At 35.8% G+C, this 22021-nt stretch overlaps 1 protein-coding gene across 1 annotated transcript in view; it reads left to right on the plus strand.

Moving 5' to 3' along the window:
* Positions 1 to 20836, plus strand: part of FSIP2 (fibrous sheath interacting protein 2) — a 126941-nt gene extending 106105 nt beyond the window's left edge. The window contains exons 18-23 of the mRNA XM_057551396.1: positions 175 to 675; positions 2219 to 2319; positions 11734 to 11780; positions 14889 to 14932; positions 18144 to 18213; positions 20700 to 20836. Coding sequence (XP_057407379.1) covers positions 175 to 675; positions 2219 to 2319; positions 11734 to 11780; positions 14889 to 14932; positions 18144 to 18213; positions 20700 to 20836 — 900 coding nt within the window. The remainder of the gene's footprint in view (positions 1 to 174; positions 676 to 2218; positions 2320 to 11733; positions 11781 to 14888; positions 14933 to 18143; positions 18214 to 20699) is intronic.
* Positions 20837 to 22021: the final 1185 nt, after the last annotated feature.

Here is a 22021-nt window from a genome sequence, read left to right on the forward strand (position 1 = left end):
TACAAATTTCATGTTTGTTTTTTAAAATATTGCTAATGTAAGCATGGCATCTGAAGATAATACTACTTTAACATTGAAACTAGAAACCATACTAAAATAGCTGTATTATAATAGAATCACAGGAAAAGTGATTGAGGCATTTGTTTTTGATATTCATTATACCTTCAATTCCAGGCTGTTTGCAGAAATTCATTTCAGAATATAAGAAAGCCAGATATCACCAAGGTGGAGCTTTTAAAAGATGTTCAGAACAAAAAAGAACTTATCCTTCGGTTAGTAGCTCATGATATTGATCAAGAAGTTTCAGAAAGTACCATAGAAGAGGAACTAATGTCTGATGAAGATGAAGTTGTTTTAAGAGAGATTGTACAAGAAGAACACTTAGGAGAAAAAGTTGAAGATCAAGTGAAAGAAGCCACAAAGCCAGTAGAAACCAAAGTTGTTTCTCCCAAGCCAACACGAAGCACAAGTAGCCTGAACAAGAATTTTTCACTAAGCAAATGTTGTCAGCCCACATCCAATGCAAATGTTGAAAATACTGAAGCAACCTCAAATCATGTAATAGAACCGAAGGAGGGACAAGTTAAAAGAACTGTTGCTAAACTTGACATGGCCACCTGCTCAAGAACCTTGACTGAAACAGATTCTATTTGGGAGGAAAAGCCACAGAGGAAGGTGAGTGAGAAATATGACTGTCAATAACCAGATATCTATGGAAAGAGTAGAGATCTTCAGAAATTCTGTCCAAGAATGTACCTTAATTGGGCAGAAAAATATACTAAAATGGTTCCAGATAGTCTCTTCCTTAGTCTGGCAACATTTACAGTATGAGAGAAATAACTAACAGATGAAGCCATAAAACACAATTGAGGGAAAGCAGGTAATGCAAAGAGACATATATTAGTTAGGAGTCCAGGGATAACAGAAAATGGAAGCTATTTAAGAGAAATGCAAGCTAATTATTTACATCTGTCTTTTAATAGATTCCGGCCCTTTTGTATTTTGGCTGATAAATACCTTTTGAGCAGGTAGGGCGGGACCAGAAAATAGGCCAAGGTAGGAAGAGGTAAAAAAGAATCCACACGAATTCAGATTGTCTGAGTTTGAATCTTGACTCTCACTTTAATAGATATATATATCTTTTGGGCAGTTACATAGCCAACTTTTTTCTTACAAGTTACTTAGCCAACTTGCCCAAAGTTAACAAGTTAATCAAAATATTTTAAATATCACCCTTGCAATCAGCCCATAAACTCCACTCTCGTCATGGGGAACAGCTCTTGTCCCTAATACCATACCCCTCACATAACATAATGGTCTAGACTTCAGTGACCCTTTGGGTGGTTCCTGTCTAAAAAATCCACACCAAAACATGTCTTGGAAAAGTGTATATGATACAGGATTTCCTGATGAGACAATTCTATTGATTATCCATTTGACATTATTCCTAGGTTAACACAAAAGCTGAGATGAACCAGAGAAAAAGAACAGAGATACAGCTCTTCAATTCAGAAGTTTCCCAGGTAAATCATCTTAACACATACTCTGACCTATTTGTTGGGAATCTATGTGTGATTACATGACCAAATGCAGTCTGCAGAATAGTTTTCTTGAGCCTCATACTCAGAAATGCTGGCTTCATAGATAACTAAAGAATTGTTATAACAATACCAAAAGTCAAAATGGATTTCATATAATGGATTATTGTTCATATACAATAATCCCAATAATAGTAGTCTGTTTTTTCAAGATTCTAATAGACATAACAGTTAAGGTATTCTTACAAAAGTTATAGCCATAAAATCACACATGACTTCCCAACAAACAGATCAGAGTACGGTTAAGATAACTGACTTGACAAACTTCTGAACTGACCAGAATTATATCTCTGTTCTTTTTCTTTTTGAACTAAGTTTTCATTAAAATATTTGTTAAGTACAGAAATGGAAAACTATATTCTTCAAAGTTTGTGCTAGGTTAATCTTTAATGTTTATTCAGACTTCAATATTATAATATAGATCATCTTTACTAGCCATTTCCAAAGAATTATATTGGAAAGAGACATTTTAATTAGAATTACAGTGTTCATCCATTTTTAATGTAATCTCTGAAACTTCTTCTAATAATAGTGTAGATTAGAGGGCAGAATATGCCAAGTATATGAGAAAGTGCGTATCAAACGCTACTTTATGTAACATATGGTTTGCACTTTTCCAGAAAGAAGAAAGAAACCTTATTACTGAGCCGACACATTACTTCATACACAGAATTATGAGTTCATCTTCATACAACCAAGAAGATCTGATTTCATCTGCTGGGTACATGAGATTAAAGCAATATAAAAATAGAAATATGAGATGAAAGTAATGCTTATGGGAAGAATGAGGTCTCTGGTAAAACTACGATTGGGCAAGTATTCAGCCCTAGACCTTCCCTCACTCCTTATCCTTTTCTCCCTTGGCTCCCTACTGTGGACGTTCCCTAAACCCTCTCCTTTCTATCTGATTCCGCATTTCTAGTTACCTGGCCTCTATGTTCTTCCTAGTATAGCAGTGTCTTGGATGAAGAATTTGCTAGTGTGTTTTGTTTTTGTTTTTTGTTTTCCTTACCTGGAAGATAGTGCAGATTCTATTGTGACCCAGTGCCTTTCAGCCCAAAGGGTTTGTGCTCAACTCTAAGTAACTAAATGTTCCAGTGTGTATAACTGCCTCTAAGAAGAATCCAAATAAGAGAGGGAGCAGTGTAAGCTGAAGCATTCAGGGATGAATTCTAGAAAGCAATGGAGTTTGATGTGGGCCTGTAAAGATGGACAGCATTTACATGAGGAGAAGGCAACCCAAGTTCGGATGACTATAGGAGCAAAGTCTGAACTATATGGCATTTATAGAGGACAGAGAGAAAAAGTACACTGTAGACTTGAAATCTAATTAATAACTATATCTAAAACAATAACTATCTAAAACAGTTAGAACTTGTCTAAAATTATTCTTAAGTTTATAAGAATATTCATAACCTAGAAGAGGTAGCATTTCTATTGTGGGAGAAGCAATAGGTATAAATAGGAGAAAAATCTACCTGGTTATAATTTTTTCCCACTCAGCATGATGGAATTGTTTCTTTTTGACACTGACACTATTTTGGGACATATTTTCCTGGCCAATCATTGCCTCTTTTTTCCTGCATAATGATTATATTAACATACAAAATTAGTAATGCAGGTACCTCTCTATTGTTTATATTAGTGAAGACAGAGGGCACAGATAATACCAAATAAAAGACAATTTAGAGCAAGATAGCAGACCAAGAAACTGCACACCCTTATTTTCTTGTAGGAACAAAAAATAAACAACTACAGACTGCTAAAACAACTTAATAGGAGCTCTGGAAACCAGTCAGATAACTGCAGCAACCAAGGGAATGCCCAATCAAAGAAAAGCCACATTCAAAGTGGCAGGAAATTCCACACACTTTTACTTGTTTTTGCCCAACCCCCTTCTGCAACATGATGTGGCACAGTTGGGAAGAAAGGGGCCAATTCTCAGTTTTCTCTTTTGAGGTGGAAAGAGCAGATTGGAACTTGTTTGTAATGTTTGGGCCTATCTGTGGGCTGCCTGAGGGAATGTTTTCTGTCTCACCTGAATAGGAGCTCAAATTGGGAATGCTGGCATTGTTTGGGTCTAAGCCTAGAAGCCACAGAAGTCAGTAGATGGATGCCATGGTGCATGAAAATCACAAGGGACTGCAGATGCACAAACACCTGAGGGAAAGAGATTACAGGCAGGGGAAAACAATAGGATAGCTAAGGCCCTGAGAAGAAACATGATGAGACTCTTAGCAAATAAAACATTTAAAAGCAGGTCAGGAAAATGGAAGAAGGAAAAAAAAAAGTACATACGTAGGCCCAGAAGGACATATACCCAGAACAAAAGTCAGATCTGAAGGCTTTACCTCAGACTGTTCCCAAGGCTCAGAGTCCTACTAATTAGTGAAGGGCTTCTACAACAATTTCCAAAAACTGGAAGAGGTAGCTATTTCTTTAAATGTTCAAATTTCGACATAAGATCACAATGCATATTAATGAAATTAGGGCACATTTTAAGAAACCAAATAAATTCCCAGAAAATGTCCATGGAGAAGCACACGAATTAGACATACATGACAAAGATTTTAAAATAACTGTCTTAAATATGTTCAAAAGCTACAGAAAAACACAAAGAACTAAAGGAAATCAGGGGAAAAGTATATGAATAAAATACATATAAATAAAAACAAAGAGACAGAAACTAAAAAGGAACCAGACAGAAATAACAGAAATTCTGGAGCTCAGAAATTCACTAGATGGGTTCAAGAGCAGACTCAATCAAGTGGAAGAAAGAATCAGTGAACTTGAACACAAGTCATTTGAAATTATTGAGTCTGAGCAGCAAAAAGAAAAGACTGAAAAAAGAGTGAACAGATTCTGTGGCACTTAATGGACACCATCAAGCAGTGATATATACATATATAAGTATATATATATATATATATATATATATATATATATATACACATACATACACACACACACACACACACACACACACACACACACACACACACACACACACACACACACACACACACACACACCATGGTGAGTTCCAGAGAAGAGAGAGAGAAAGGGGCAGGGAGATTATTTGAGGAAATAATGGCTAAAACCTCCTCAAATTTGAAAAAGCATGAATATACAAATACAATAAGTTCAATGAATTCTAAGTAGCATAAGCACACAGAGACTACCTGAGACATCTTATAATCACAGTCATCAAAAGCCAAAGACAAAAAGAGAATCTTGAAAGTGACAAGACAGAAATGACTTGTACAAGAGATCTCCATAAAATTATCAGTAAAATTTTCAGAAGAAATCTTGCAGGATGGAAGGCAGTAGATTATATACTTAAAGGGCTAAAATAAAGAAAACTATTGAGAACTCTATAACCAGCAAAAATACCCTTCAAAAATGAGAAAGAAATCAGAACATTCTAAGACAAAAAATAAAACAAAAAGCTGAGAAAGTTCATTACCATTAGACATGACTGCAAGAAATGCTAAAAGAAGTTCTTCAAATTGAAAGTAAAAGATGCTAGACAGTAACTCAAAACCATATGAAAATATAAAACTCTCTAGTAAAGGTAAACACAGGGACAAATATAAAAACCAGTATTATAATAATTTTAGTTCATAATTCCACTTTCATTTTCTACAGGATTTAAAAAATAAATGCATAAAAAATAATTATAAATTTATGCTGATGGGCATGGAATATATAAAGCCATAATTTGGGACAGTAATAACAAAGGGATGGGGGTTGATCTATAAAGGAGTAGAGTCTTTGTATGATGTTGAGGTTAAACTGGTATCAATTTTAAGATAGACTGTCATGGGCTTCCCTGGTGGCGCAGTGGTTGAGAATCTGCCTGCTAATGCAGGGGACACGGGTTCGAGCCCTGGTCTGGGAAGATCCCACATGCCGCGGAGCAGCTGGGCCCGTGAGCCACAATTGCTGAGCCTGCGCGTCTGGAGCCTGTGCCCCGCGACGGGAGGGGCCGCGATAGAGAAAGGCCCGCGCACCGCGATGAAGAGCGGTCCCCGCACCGCGATGAAGAGTGGCCCCCGCTTGCCGCAACTGGAGAAAGCCCTCGCACGAACCGAAGACCCAACACAGCCAAAAATAAATAAATAAATAAATAAATAAATAAGAAAATCCTTTAAAAAAAAAAAAAAAAAAAAAAAGATAGACTGTCATAACTTTAGGACATTATATGGAATCTGTGTGATAACAAAGAAAATATCTATAGGATATAAATGAAAGGAAATAAAAAGGTAATCATAATGCATCTCTGCCAAACCTCAAGTGACACAAAGGAAGGCAGTAGTGGAGGAAATGAGGGATTACATACCTCAATATACTAAAGGCCATATATGACAAACCTAACATTATACTCAGTGGTGAAAAGCTGAAAACATTTCCTCTAAGATCAGGAGCAAGACAAGGATGTCCAGTTTTGCACTTTTATTCAACATAGTTTTGGAAGTCCTAGCTATGACAATCAGAGAAGAAAAAGAAATAAAAGGAATTCAAATTGGAAAAGAAGAAGTTAAACTGTCACTGTTTGCAGATGACATGATATTATACATAGAAAATCCTAAAGACACTACCAGAAAACTACTAGAGCTCGTCAATGAATTTGCTAAAGTTGCAGGTTACAAAATTAATACACAAAAATATCTTGCATTTCTATACACTAACAACAAAAGATCAGAATAAGAAATTAAAGAAACAATCCCATTTACCATTGCAGCAAAAAGAATAAAATACCTAGGAATAAACCTACCTAAGGAGACAAAAGACCTGTACTCCAAAAACTATACAACACTGATGAAAGAAATCAAAGATGACGGAAACAGAAGATATACCAGGTTCTTGGATTGGAAGAATCAATATTCTCAAAATGACTATGCTACCTAAGGCAATCTACAGATTCAATGCAATCCCTATCAAATTACCAACGGCATTATTCACAGAAGTAGAACAAAAAAATCTGTATGGAGACACAAAAGACCCCGGATAAACAAAGCAACTTGAGAGAGTAAAAGGGAGCTGGAGGAATCAGGCTCCCTCACTTCAGACTATACTACAAAGCTACAGTAATCAAGACAGTATGATACTGGCACAAAAACAGAAATATAGATCAATGGAACAGGATAGAAAGCCCAGAGATAAACCCACACACCTGTGGTCACCTAATCTATGACAAAGGAAACAAGAATATACAATGGCGAAAAGACAGCCTCTTCAATAAGTGGTGCTGGGTAAACTGGACAGCTACATGTAAAAAAAAAAAAAAAAAAAAATGAAATTAGAACACTCTTTTACACCATACACAAAAATAAACTGAAAATGGATTAAAGACCTAAATGTGAGACTGGGCACTATAAAACTCTTAGAGGAAAACATAGGCAGAACACTCTCTGACATAAATTGCAGCAATATCTTTTTCGATCCATCTCCCAGGGTAATGGAAATAAAAACAAAAGTAAACAAATGGGACCTAATTAAACTCAAAAGCTTTTGCACAGAAAAGGAAATCATAAACAAAATGAAAAGGAAATGCACAGAATGGGAGAAAATATTTCCAAACGATGTGACAGACAAGTGATTAGTCTCCAAAATTTACAAACAGCTCATGTGGCTTACTATTATAAAAATAAACAACCCAATCAAAAAATGGGCAGACGACCTAAATAGACATTTCTCCAAAGAAGACATACAGATGACCAAGAAGCACATGAAAAGATATTCAACATTGCTAATTAGAGATGTGCAAATCAAAACTACAAGGAGATATCACCTCACACCAGTCAAAATAGCTATCATCAAAAAAATCCACAAACAATAAATGCTGGAGAGAGTGTGAAGAGAAGGGAACCCCCCTGCACTGTTGGTGGGAATGTAAATTGGTATAGCCACTGTGGAGAACAGTATGGAGGATCCTTAAGAAACTAAAACTAAAGCTACCATATGATCCTGCAATCTCACTCCTGGGCATATATCTGGAGAAAAACATGGTCCAAAAGGATACATGCACCCCAATGTTCACTGCATCACTGTTTACAATAGCCAAGACATGGAAGCAACCTAAAAGTCCATCGACAGAGGAATGGATAAAGAAGTTGTGGTACATATATACAATGGAATATTACTCAGCCATAAAAAGGAACAAAGTAGTGCCATTTGCAGAGACATGGAAGGACCTAGAGATGGTCATACAGAGTGAAGTAAGTCAGAAAGAGAAAAACAAATATAGTATAATATCACTTATATGTGGAATCTATAAAAATGTACAGATGAACTTACAGGCAAAGCAGAAATAGAGTCACGTAAGTAGAGAACAAATTTATGGTTACCAAGGGGAGAAGGGTGGGATGGGATGAATTGGGAGATTGGGATTGACATATATACACTACTATGTATAAAATAGATAACTATTGAGAACGTACTGTTTAGCACAGGGAACTCTACTCCATGATCTGTGGTGACCTAAATGGGAAGGAAATCTAAAAAGAGTGGATATATGTATACATATAACTGACTCACTTTGCTGTACAGCAGAAGCTAACACAACATTGTAAAGCAACTATACTCCAATAAAAAAGAAAAAAGATCTTATAATAACAACCTAACATTACATCTTAAATACCTACCTAGAAAAAGAAAAATAAGCTAAACTCAAAACTATTAGATGGGAGGAAATAATAAAGATTAAAGTAGAGATAAACAAAATAAGAGAATAGAAAAATAAAATCAGTGAAACCAAGAGTTGGTTCTTCAAAACGTTGATAAAATTGACAAATTTTAGCTACACTGCCTAAGGAAAAAAAAGAGAAGACTCAAATAGCTAAAATCATAAGTGAAAGAAGAGACATTATAACTGATTTTACAGAAATAAAAAGAATTATAAGAGTACTATGATTTTACAGAAATAAAAAGAATTATAAGAGTACTATTAACAATTGTATGCCAACAAATTGGATAATCTAAATGAAATAGACAAATTCCTAAAAACATGACCTACCAAGATTGATTCATGAAAAAATGGAAAAATCTGAAGAAACCTATAACTAGTAAAGAAATTGAATCAGTAATTAAGACGCTCCTAACAAAGAAAAACTCAGGACCAGATGATTTCATTGGTGAATTGTAGCAAACATTTAAAGGAGAATTAAAACCAATCCTCCTCAAGCTATTGATGTAAAGTAAACTTCCTCCAAACAAAACAAGAACAAACCTCTTCAAACTATTGATACAAAAATCTTCAACAAAATACTAGTAAACAGAATTCAATAGCAGATTAAAATGATTATACACTGGGCTTTCCTGGTGGCACAGTGGTTGAGAATCTGCCTGCCAATGCAGGGGACACGGGTTCAAGCCCTGGTCTGGGAAGATCCCACATGCCGCGGAGCAACTAGGCCCGTGAGCCACAGCTACTGAGCCTGCGCGTCTGGAGCCTGTGCTCCGCAACAAAAGAAGCCACGATAGTGAGAGGCCCACGCATCGCGATGAGGAGTGGCCCCCACTTGCCACAACTAGAGAAAGCCCTCGCACAGAAATGAAGACCCAACACAGCCATAAATAAATAAATAAATAAACACTTTAAAAAAAATGATTATACACTATGACTAAGGTTGATTTATCCCAAGAATACAAGGGAAGTTCAACATATGAGAATCAGTCAGTGTAACACAAGACATTAACAGGATGAAGGAAAAAGAAACACATTCTTATCTAAACTAATGGAGGAAAAACCATTTAACCAAATTCAACACCTTTTCATGATAATGACACTTAACAAACTAGAAATAAGAGGAAATTACCTTGAAATAATAAAAGCCATATATGGAAAAACTACAACTAACATTATTATACTCAGGGTGAAATCCTGAAGGATTTTCCTCTAAGCTCAGGAAAAAGACAAGGGTGCCCACTCTTATCACTTCTGTTGAGTATATTACCAGACGTCCTAGCCAGAGCAATTAGGCAAGAAATAAAAGGCATCTAAATTGGATGAGAAGTAAAGTGAGCTCTGTTCAAAGATGGCATTATCTTATATGTAGAAAACCCTAAAGATTCCATACAAAAAAGAAAGAAAACTTTTAGAACAAATAAATGAATTCATCAAAGTTGCTGGATATAGAATCAACAAAGAAGAAGACAATTGCATTTCTATACACTAACAATGCACAATCCAAAAACGAAGTTAAGAAAAATTCAATCCGCACTAGTATCAAACAGAATAAAATATTTAGGAATAGACTTACCAAGCGGCAAAAGATTTGTACACCGAAAACTACAAAACATGCCTAAAGGAAATTAAAGGAGACACAGGTTAATGGAAATAGTTCGTTAAGATTTCAATATTACCCAAAGGATTCTACAGATTAAATGAATCCTTATAAAAATACTTAATGACCTTTTTCTGCAGGAAAAGAAAAAATTCATTCTAGAATTATATAGTATCTCAAAGGACTCCTAACAGCCAAAACAATCTTGAAAAGGAAGAACATACTTGGACTTCCTAATTTCAAAACTTACTACAGAGCTATGGTAATCAAAACAGTGTGGTGCTGACATGAAGACAGTTATGTAGACCAATGGAATAGAATAAAGAGCCCAGAAACAAATCCTTAATATATGGTCAAATAATTTTTGATAAGCATGCCAAGACCATCCAATGGAGAAAAAACAGTCTTTTCAACAAATAGTGTTGGGAAAACTAGATAACCACACACAAACAAAAATGAAGTTAGACCCTTACCTTATACTGTGTATAAAAACTAATTCAAAATGGATCAAAGACCTACATAAAACTATAGAACTCTTATAAGAAAACACAGGGGGAAAGCCCCGTGACACTGGATTTGATAATAGTTTCTTGGATATGATACTAAAAGCACAAGCAGTAAAAGAAAAATTAGATAAGTTTGACTTTACCAAAATTAAAAACTTTTGTGCTTCAAAGGACAGAGTGAAAAGTCAGCACATAGAATGGGAGAAAATATTTGCAAGTCATATGTCTGATAAGGGATTACTATCCAGAATATATAAAGAACTCCTATAACTCAACAACAGCAAAAAACCAAACAACCTGATTAAAAATTGGGTAAGGGACTTGAATAGATACTTCTACAAAGAGGATGTACAAATGGGCAATAAGCACGTGAAAAGATCCTCAACATCACTAATCATTAGGGAAATGCAAGTCAAAACCATAATGAGATGCCATTGCACACCCATCAGGATAGCTATTATCAAAAAAATTTTCAGAAAATAACACGTTGGCAAGAACGTGAAGAAACTGGAACCCTTGTACAATGCTGCTGGGAATTTAAAATGGTGCAGTCACTATGGAAAACAGTGTGAGAGTTTCTCTAAAAAGTTAAATATATAGAGTAACCATATGATCCAGCAATTCTACTTCTGGGTATATACCCCAAAGAATTGAAAACGGGGACTTAAGCAGATAATTTTACACTCATATTCATAGCATCATTATTCACAATAGCCAAATCATGGAAGCAGCACAAGAGTCCATTGATGAATGAATGGAAAAACAAAATATGGTACATACATTCAGTAGAATATTATTCAGTTTTAGAAAGGAAGGACATCCTGACACATGCTATATGTCACCTTGAAGACATTATGGTAAGTGAATAAGTCAGTCTCAAAATGACAAATACTACATGATTCCACTTATATGAGATACCTAAGTAGTCAAATCACAGAGGCAGAAGGTAGAAGATTGGTTCCAAGGGATGGAGAGAGAGGAATATGTGGTGTTAGTATTTAGGAGTACAGAGTTTCAATTGGGGAAAATGAAAAAGTTCTATAGATGAATGGTGGTGATGGTTGCACAATAATGTGAATGTACTCAAGCATAGAACTGTACACTTAAAAATGGTTAAGATGGTAAATTTTATGTTATGTATATTTAACCAAAATTTTAAAAGTTGGGAAAAAAGAGTGAATTTAGAAATAATTTGCATTCAATTTGGAAACTCAGTGATACACTCTTCCAGGTTTACTTCCATATGAAGAATGACTGACAGATTGTTCTTTTACTTAACCAGTAATTTCTTGATTCATTAAATACACAAAAAAATTAAATATTTTTTTTCTTTTGTTTTAGTGAGACTGAAGACTGTATGGCAGATAAAAGTCCTAAAATTATGGAAGGTTGGATTTTTGTATTTCTTGATTTAAAGTAGAAAGTATTCAAAAGGACACTCTACTGCTTTGATCAGTTTTTTTAGTTATCAAACCTGAAGTTGATACATTTTTTTTTTCCTATGAGCTTATCTACTTTTAGAAATGATCCAATACTACATCATGCAGGTGTTAAAATAAGTCAGCTAGTTTGTCTTATTAATGATTTTGGTCAAGAATATGGTATGATAATATGAATTTATATTTACCATGCTCCTGTGAGAAATATTCACAAAATCAGGGTATATCATATGATAGTTTCTAGCTGAACCAGAACCCATGATACTAGGATTTAACAATTTCTTTGAGAAGTTATCCTTCATTTGTGCTTAACCCTATCAAAATGTACCCCAAAAAAGGCTTTTAAAGCTAAATTTATTTGCTTACATTTAAATATGGCTAGTATGGACCTCACTTTGTTGTTGTTTTTTTAATCTATAATTGTACTGACTGCTTAGAACATTTGTGTGAGGACTGTTTGGCACTCTGTTGAAACCTCAGATGATTAACATGGTTCTAACAATGGTAGCATGTCCAAGAGGTTAAGTGTCATGTTTACTATAAAGTGGCCTTGAAATTTGAACCACAGGTTTACCCTGGCTATTTCAAACATACAACTCACTCAGGCTGTTACTTAAGAAACATATTCTCTCAACGTGGAAGTGGAAATCATTTTTATTAAGATGGGATTCATAGAGTAACAGTAAGCATGCCAAAATTCTATAAATGTACCATAACCAGGGGTCAAAATAATCACTGTATGATTCCTGTATTATGGAATCCTAGGCTGCTAGAGTTGGACAGAAATACTTACTATAACGCCCCTCATTGTTTACATGAGGAAACTCAAGCTCAAGGTGAGAAAATGTCCAAGATTACTTTGAGTCAGAAGCAGAACAGTCTAGATCCCAATGCTCCTGACCCTAAATTCAGTGTTTTGTTTTTTCCAACCTTGTTGCAATGATCCAGCTTAATTCTTATATCCTTCAGTAACATTGCAGCTGTCCAATTCAATCGTTTATTCATTCATTCATTCAAAGATTTTACTGAGCACCTCCTTTGTGTTCTAAAATCCCATGTGTGAACAAAACTGACAAAGTCCTTGATCTCAAAGAATTTACATTGTAACTTGAGGCAGGGCATCAAAGATAATTCCAGGTATAAATATTTCCCATCTCATCTGGGACAAAAGCCAAGGAACTTACAATGGCTTGCAAAACCTTACATCATCTGGACATCACTCCAAACCCCTATTACCTCTCTAACCTCCTCCTCTGTTTCTCTTTCTGGCTCACCCTGCTCAGGCCTCACTGACCTTCTTGCTGTTCCTCAAATATTCCAGGAATTCAGGGTCTTTGCACTTGCTGATCCTCATGTAGTGCTCTTCCCTCTGTATCTACATTGCTCACTCCTCACCTTCAGAACTTTGCTCCAATGTCACCTTCTCAGTGACATCTTCTTTGACCACACTCTTTGAAATTGTAACCTCATTCTCAAGATGGCACTATATATTCCACTTCTTTGCTATTTTTCTCCCTAGCATTTATTACTATATGCCAGACTGTATGTTTTAATTAATTGTTTTTTCACTACCTCCCTCTAGAATGTAAGCTCCATGAAGATCACAGCTATATTTCCAAGAGCCTAAAACAGGCATACAGTAGGAGGAGGCAGTTAGTAAAATAGGAGAGACTATGGGAATCGAGGGAGGGTGCACAAGAATTCTGTTTTGGTTATGTTAAGGTATTAGATATTAGACATTTAAGTTGAGGTGTCACATAAGCAATAGGATATTTCAGTCTGGAGTTCAGTGACAAGCTTAGGGTTGAACACATACATTCCTAATTTTAGTTTATAGTTTTATATAGAATATGGGAGAAAATCTCAAATAAATCTGAGTATGTTAGATCCTGAATTAGCAGGAATTTTTCTGTGACTCTTAATCAAAACCAATTCCTAGTATATCCTGGAAAGTTGATAGCCATCTAACCTGGAAACATAAAAACTGGTGTTTGGAATAATAGTCCTGGTAGTAAACCCAAATGTCCTCAGTCACTTAAAAGCAAAAGTCAGTTCAGCTATATGCGATATAGAGTCAGATACTTTAGAAATATTATCAACCAACAATGAAATTTTACCAATTTTCTCAGATAAGTCAGATAATCAGCTTTTATCATATTTGAGTTAATTGAGGTTTTACTATTTTTTTCCAGAACCTACATTGACCCAAAGGGTAATTCAGAGAGTAATCACATGTGTTGACTCTTGATGATCACATGTCTATAAAATGCATACTTTTTACGTATGAGATATCTCGAGTCCTCTTTAGAGACAGGCAGGAAGATAGTCTTATTCACATTCTACATAGGAGGAAACTGGGAGAGAAGTTAGATTAAATTTGCCAATATTCACACAGCTCTAAGTAGTGAAGCCAAGACTCAAACTCGGGTTTTCTGACTCCCTAACACGTTAGCTGGGGTCTTTATGAAACTTATCTCACAGTACCATTTCTACCTCCTTGGGTTGAATTCTTCTACTGGTGTCTTGACCTCCCCTGAAATTTAGGTAACTTTTAGCTCTGTGCAACTCCACAAGGTTTCTTCTTGGTATTGCCTCAAAATTCTCCTGATTTGCACTCAGAGTATTTCATAAGACTAGCACCTTCCTCTTTGTTCCAATTATCTGCTTTTAATTAGCTATGTAGAATCAAAGAGTGTTAAAGCTAGAAAGGCCCTTAGGAATCACCTACAGGGTAACTTCTCATTTTACATGTAAAATAAATAGGCCTGTAGGGATTGAGTGGCCGTGCATAGATGTATACCTACTAAGTTTACAGAATCTGCCTTTCCTACTACATCACACTTCATCTTTCATAATTTCTAAAAGAAGGGCTAAGATATGCCACAGAATTCTAGAGATCTCACCTATTTCAGTTTTGTTCACATTGTCTGTACACTAAAAATAATAATAATTTCTTCTATCAGCCTAAATTCTATGACTTTTTGGTGAAAAACAATAAGATCAGATTTGTGTCAACACTATGCCTCAGAAAAAATACTATTTTTCCCCCCTCTACAGCAAGTTCTCAGGAACGAAGGCCAGAAAATTCAAACAATGTTAAGGTAAATATTTTTCAATATCCTCTAATTAGAATACATGGAGTCTAGGTGAACACAGCCCAATTTTCAAGGTCAAACCAGGGACTATGTGGTGCTATTTGAGAGGCATCAGGAAGCATTCCCCTATTTGCAATTTCTTCATGCTCAGATCTCTCCTCCTGGCTGAGACTTGTCGGTGGTACCCAAGAAATCCATTAATTGTCACCTTAGGGTTAAGTTATCATTCCTTGCTTAATTGCACAGGATAAGCCACTGTTCCTCCCTAGCACCTAACTGCAATTCCATTCCTTAACTCTGTTACTGCAGTCTCTGGAGGAAATCCTAGAGGGAGTGAGTCACTTGGCCCTGCCTAGGGCAGGTAGACCCAAGTGAGGGACTTGGTGGAGGCAGGGAGGAAATAAAAGCAAAATGGAAGAGAGCAGTTTATAAGAAATAATTGCTGATTCCATCTATTTCTCTGTATTCCAAAGGACTGACTGTCTAAAGGCAGTTTTCCAAAAAGGCCCAGCTGTTCTCCAGTGTAAACTGAGAAAGTGTCCTCTTTGCTAAATCTTTTTAGAAAGCTTCCAATGAGTGCTCAAGCTACAAATCCTCTTCTGTTTTGTTTTGTTTCTTGGCTCAATTTAATCCCATTTTTAAGCAAATCTCCCCAACCCCATGATATTACAGTCCATCGATTATCCAGTCACTTCTCATTATCAGAGTAATTTTCAGAGCCATATCTTACAACTCATACTTAAGATAACTTTTGCCACATATCTAAAGATGCTGGGTTAGTTCCTCACTCAACCTAATCTTCATTTTTGAACATAAACGTCTATTTGACAACCTCAGGCTGCACTTAGGCCATATTTTCCAAGTAAAATCATATGGCACTAAAGGGGAGACAATGAATCTCTAGTCTGATGACAGGCCATTCCTTGTGCCAAAGTGAATTGCAGGCTAATCTGGACCCTTTTGGTTCTTGCCCTTTTCCTTGCTTACTGCTTTTTCCATGGTAAAACTATAACTAAAGTTGTTATTCAGTCCAGTTCTGAGTAAGGTGGAGTAAGCACATTCCACCTGTATCTCTCACTGATTAAAACTAAAAACTTTGGACAACTACTGAGGGTTCTGAAAAGTACATAATATCAGGAGTTTGAGGAGAGAAATCAAAACTCAAAAAATAATACCATTATGAGTTTCCTGGGTTTTTTCCTCTCACATCTCCTAGCATAGACCCAGGGCAGTTCAAATCCTGTAATTATATAGAGGGAATGGATAAATTAAGAAAGCTCCAAGAGAATCCACTGCTCTCTTACCAGAATTAGGAAGAAGTTCCTATGAAATGGAAAATAGGGAAGCCCACTTTTTCCCCCTCTTCTGCCCCTGCCACAAGGTAAGTTTCAGCCATGAAGCTACACAACAATGGCAGCAAAGGCTGTGAGGCACTTAAGACTGAAAGAAAATCCTTCTGACCAGAGGAATTAGGAAAAAGGCTCCAGTAACCTGAAGAACATTAGGGGGAAACGTGCTACTTTTTTCTCTGCTTTCTCTTGTTAATTTACCCCAGACATGGATACAGTCATTGGATGTGTGAGACAGCACACAGGAAGGCTAGAAGCACACAGCATTCTAAGCATAGAACCAGAAAAGGGGACTGCTGAGAGTCAGAGACACTAAAAGGAATCAAAGAGAGGAGGGATATCAAAAAAGGAATCCCTCCAAATCTGTTTATAAATTGTCTCCTGAGATGTGCTTGCCAGGAACTGACCTGAAGTTCTATAGACAAAAGGCTATGAGAACTTGAACTACAGTCTTAATAGTGGTATGCACTAAAAATTACCACCGAGACTTTGAAAACTGAACTTACACTGGAACCACAGCCATAGAAGGCAGAGTAGGATGTGTGGTCTGAAACTTAATGGGTTAATTACATACTTTAAAAAAATCAACCTTCTACAAAGGATTTTAACAGTTCTTAGAATCACATAAATTGTTTAAAATGCTCAGGATACAATCCAATATTACTTAACATACAAAGAACTAAGACAATGTCTACCACTTTCAAGGGAAAGGACAAGAGATGCCAACTCCAACATAGCCAAGATTTTGAAATTTTCAGACAAAAACCTTAAGTAATTTTAACAATGTTCCACGAAGTAATAGCAAATACTTCTGAATCTAATGCAATGCTAGAAGTTCTTAGCAGAACTTAAATATATTACTCATCTCATAAGTAGGGAGCATCTGCTCCCTACTTATAGATTAGGGATTATCAACTCTAATTCTCACAAATTAGAGCCATGATTTTTTTTAATATCAATATCTGCCCCACCCTCAAGGATTTCAATTCCAGTGGTGGTATGGGACCCAGGTATTCATATTTTTAAAAAATTTTCCACAGATAACTCTACTGTGAAGCCAATGCTGAGAATAAATTCTTTAGGTAGTCTCTGCTCCATTTTATTCTTTAGGCATCCTGTTCAAAATATTTCAATACATAAACTACCTCAAGTCCTTTTGGAGGAATTGTGGTAAATCTCATTAATATCTGGTAGTCTTTACATAATCTATATACAGTACATTTTATGTTACATGTATTTAGCCTTACTTCATTGACTTTTTTACTTTTTAAATTGCTAGCATTATAGAATAGTTACAGTGAAGCCCAGGTACCTGTCCCAGGCTATTTTATGCCTTTCTGGGAAAATTGCTCCCTTTGCATTCAAATATATAATAAAGACCTACAGAGTAAAACCAGTACCTGAGCCATGTTCCCTGCCCTAGCTCCACACACCCACTTTACTTCTCTAGATTCCAAAATCGCTAAAATTTCCATAAAAGGAAATTGGGCTTATATAGTAAACATCCATTTTCCTTCTCTTATCTCTATTATCAGAAAAGAATTTATAACTTACTTCTCACTCCAATTCATCCAAAAGGGGAGGGGGGAGAGACAGAGCTGACATTTTTTGTCACTTTTAACATGCCTGAACCTTTAATCATCATTTGGTAGCCAAGGCCCATATCTATGATAAGGGTCAATCCTAGCCATCATAATTGGCAAAAAGTAGGAGTCTAAGTCTCAGAGAATAATTATTTGTGACTGCAGAACACAGAAATTATATAAAATGCTGTAATGATTATGCTACATCTCTTGAGGATTTCTAGGTATCTCTAGTGTGTAGTATCCAACAAAAGGTCCAGTCAATACTTTGTTTTGTCTTGGCAGTTTATCACCATATTTGAAGGAAACAAGAATATTCTTGGTAGTGTGAATTCCTCAAAAGAAGTTATTTCAGGTACAAAATATACTATCTTTTTAACATTACTCCTAGAATGGGTAGTTTCTCCCTTGCAGTATTGACATGTATTATCAATATGAGATTGCTATATATAAAAATATAAATAGTAAGATATTATTTCCATTTGCAGTTTACTATGCAATTCTTAAACCAAAGGAGTAATAGATAACGGAACTAACGTTGAATAGGTATCAGCTATCTTCATTTTACTAAAGAGAAAGTGAGAGTAGGTTACTCAAGGTCACCCCAAGCTAGTAAGCTGCAGAGCTGGGATTCAAATACAGATCTGCCCGACTTCAAAGCCTAAGCTCATTCAACATGACCACAGTTCACAGGAGCTAGATAGGTAACAAACAAGAGCAGTATGTTGAGCAGGGGTCCGTGGTCCACTGGAGATGGCATGCCCCATTTAAAGAAGGGAGCTGTTACTCAGGTCCAGTCATTGGCATGCTGGATTGTTGCCAGGCCTTCTAATTCAGGTTCTAGCATTTTTCAAAAGAAACTGGAAATGGAAGTTCTATGTGAAAATTCCTGACTTTCAGGTTTTATCAAGTAATGCAAAACACTATGGACCAAACCAAACTTGTTCATATCTCCTACACCGTATTATATTCCCTCTGCAAGTCTTACAGCCCTAATTTACAAATGAGAAAACGGAGGTAAATAACTGTCTGAGGTTATACAGCCAACAAATGGAGACCTTTTAGGGCTCAAAAACATATCTTCTGACTCTGACCCAACATTCTTTCTTCCCTCTACATTGTGGTTCCATACAGTTGCCATTGCATCCCAGAATTATGTCCTCAATGACAAAGATAGCTTAAAGTTTTACTGTGAAAAGAGCTATTAACTGATAAACACAAGGGTTCACTATTCTCTCTGGGGATGAGGCTATTAACCTAGGACACCAGCAACCCACCAGTCATCTAATAGTGAATGTGGATTTGGGCAGTGTCTTCATTGTGTTTCTAGGAACTGCTTTATACTGGAACCACCCAGAATACTTTTTTTTTTTTTTTGTCTTTTTTTTTTTTAATTGCAGTATAGTTGCTTTCCAATGTTGTGTTAGTTTCTGCTGCACAGCAAAGCGAATCAGTTATACATATACATATATCCCCTCCTTTTTTGGATTTCCTTCCCCTTTAGGTCACAACAGAGCCTTGAGTAGAGGGTGTCTTTGATCAGCATCAGGCAGTGCTCACTGCTGAGAGAGAGCACCCATTGTAGCAACAAGCCTGGTCCCTCAGGGCAGTCTGTGTGTGCCTCAGGGGCACAGGGGTTGGGGGGAACTGCATGTGAGTACAATGGACCCTCTCTAGCTGGCTAAGTTAGCATCTTGGAGTAATGATGCCCAGGAATCTGCATTTTTAACAAGGCCACCAAGTTTTCATAACATTAACTCTTACCTCTCCAATGAGAATTTCAGAAGCCTTGTATCAATGCCTCAGTCGTGTTAGTAACATTTTTATCTTGCCTTTTCAGAATACACATCTTTCTCTTTCATTCATGCTTTTGTCTTGTCTGCTGCAGATTTTGGCTTTTTCCTTTTTATAGCACAGTAAAAACCTAAACATACATTTTTATTCTTTATTCTGTTGGCTTTCTTAGTTTTAAATCTGCTGTTGGCTATCTTAGCTTTAACAATAGAAGATTACCTTGCTAGAAAAGACAAATCTAGGTAACTGCAAGAGGTATAGTCATGAACTTTGGCATGTACTGGAATTAAGAAAAGATGGGCTTTTACTATCATGTGTGTTTTCATATCCTATCACATCCTATCATAAAGTTTCAGAAAAGTACATATTTACTTGTCTTTACATGTAAAATATTCATTTTGTTAAATTATAATATGATATTCTGAGAGTCCATGCCCTGAAGAAGTGGTATAGAAAAATGAATCCAAATGGAAATTTTTATTATCTATACAGTCTTCTGTCACATGACAAAAAAAAAAAACACTTGAAGTTAGTCAACTAAAAATTTACCCAAAGTGGTGAGAAATTATAGCAGTTTTAATGCACTTCTGTTTTCAAGTGAGCACTCTGAAATAGACACCCTCACTGTATAGCACTGAAAGTTACTTTCCCATGTGAGTTTAGCTCATCAGACTTTTTCAGAGGTGTTTCTGCTAGAAAAAGAAAGGTATTCTTTGTACACCTGATTAACGAAGTATCAGAGTGCAGCATATAATAATGCCATGAGAGTCAGAAAGCTGTTCCCTGTCCAAGCTTGGCCACTCCTCATGTGACCTTAGGCAAGGTTTCTGACCTCGCCAAGATTCATATACAAAAATGGAGATATTTTTCCTGTTTCCTTCACAGGAGTGTTGGAAGAATCAAATCAAAAGAATCTTTCTTTTTTAATCCCATAAATTATTCTATAAATGTCAGTTTTTGAATTCTAAATCATCAATTGTATAGTATGGCTGCCTCAACTAGAATGTCTAATAAATATCTATACTACTTTTTTTGCTTTGTCCACAGAAACTCCCAAGCCTAGTATTCCTAAACAAGGATCTAAAATGCTGGCAAAGGTATCTTCAGCTCTGTCAAAGGTGTTTTCTCGAACTAACACCAATATTTCCAAATCTTCCTCACCACCTCACCAGGACAAGCACTGAAGTTTCTATACCTGATGTAACTATGCTTACTTCCCTAGAAAATAAAATGTTTTTTAAAACATAACATAGTGTCCTGTAAGATGATTCTTGTAATGCTGAGCAAAATATTAAAAGCAAGAGAAGTATATTAGAGACCTGGTTGAGAGAAAGTTTTGATAATGCTTTTGATAAGCATTTTGGTATAAGAAGATGCTGAGTGCTAGTATTATTCAATACATACATGCCATGAAGATAAAGAGACAAAAAGTGTACCTAGTAAACCAGTTAGCCCTCATTACCCATCAGAAAATGAACTTGAATTTTTCCTGTTAAATTTTTAGAGGGTATGTTCACCAGAATAGTTAGCAAACTCAGATGAAACTCAAGCTTAATTCTATGACACAGCTATGAAACTGATTGGTTCACTATAAAAGGTGTATTTGGATGTTCAAATAAAAGTATCTATACCACCTGCAGATAAAATTTCATCAGTTTATAAAACACGTCCCAAAAAGATCCAACTATGGATAAAGCACCATCAAGAAGTAAAGAATTATTGTGCATAAAATATTATATATACATAAAATGACCCCATGACTAAAAAACCCTTTTCTGACAAGGTACCTTCTGTGGATAAAATACCATCAATACACAAATTGTTGGTCAATAAAGTTATTAAATCCTTTATATAGATATCTTATATGAATATAGATATAAAGATTCTATTTGTAAGAACATGAAAAGCACTGAGGAAAACTTAACAAGATGGATAGCTAGTGCTATCTATTTTTTCAAAATCAGTTAACTTGCTACTTTGTGACATGGATCCAACTTCGTTCAGCATGTTTGCCTCTGGATTCTAAAAGTCTTGTTTAAAAGATAAAAAAGGTGGACCAAACAGTAAAGAATTTCAGTCATCATCACTATCTACCCTAATGCTGACTCATACATTTTTAGAGAATGTGGTACCTTTTATCTATAATCTTCTTGACAGTAGCCAGCGCTAAAGCAGAAATATCTGAGAAAATTGTTTTACCAAATTGGATTTCCTTTAATAAAGTTAGTCAGTGAGGTTATGACAGATAGCTCCAGAGGGAAAAACTGTAATTATAAAGAATTTTTACATTCCAGTGATGATGAAGCTACTCAGTTAGTAATGTAGTCTATTTATAATAATCTCTTATAAATTATTTGATCTCAAAGATC

This window comes from Balaenoptera acutorostrata, chromosome 8 (genome assembly GCF_949987535.1).
Source record: "Balaenoptera acutorostrata chromosome 8, mBalAcu1.1, whole genome shotgun sequence".
Lineage (NCBI taxonomy): Eukaryota > Metazoa > Chordata > Mammalia > Artiodactyla > Balaenopteridae > Balaenoptera > Balaenoptera acutorostrata.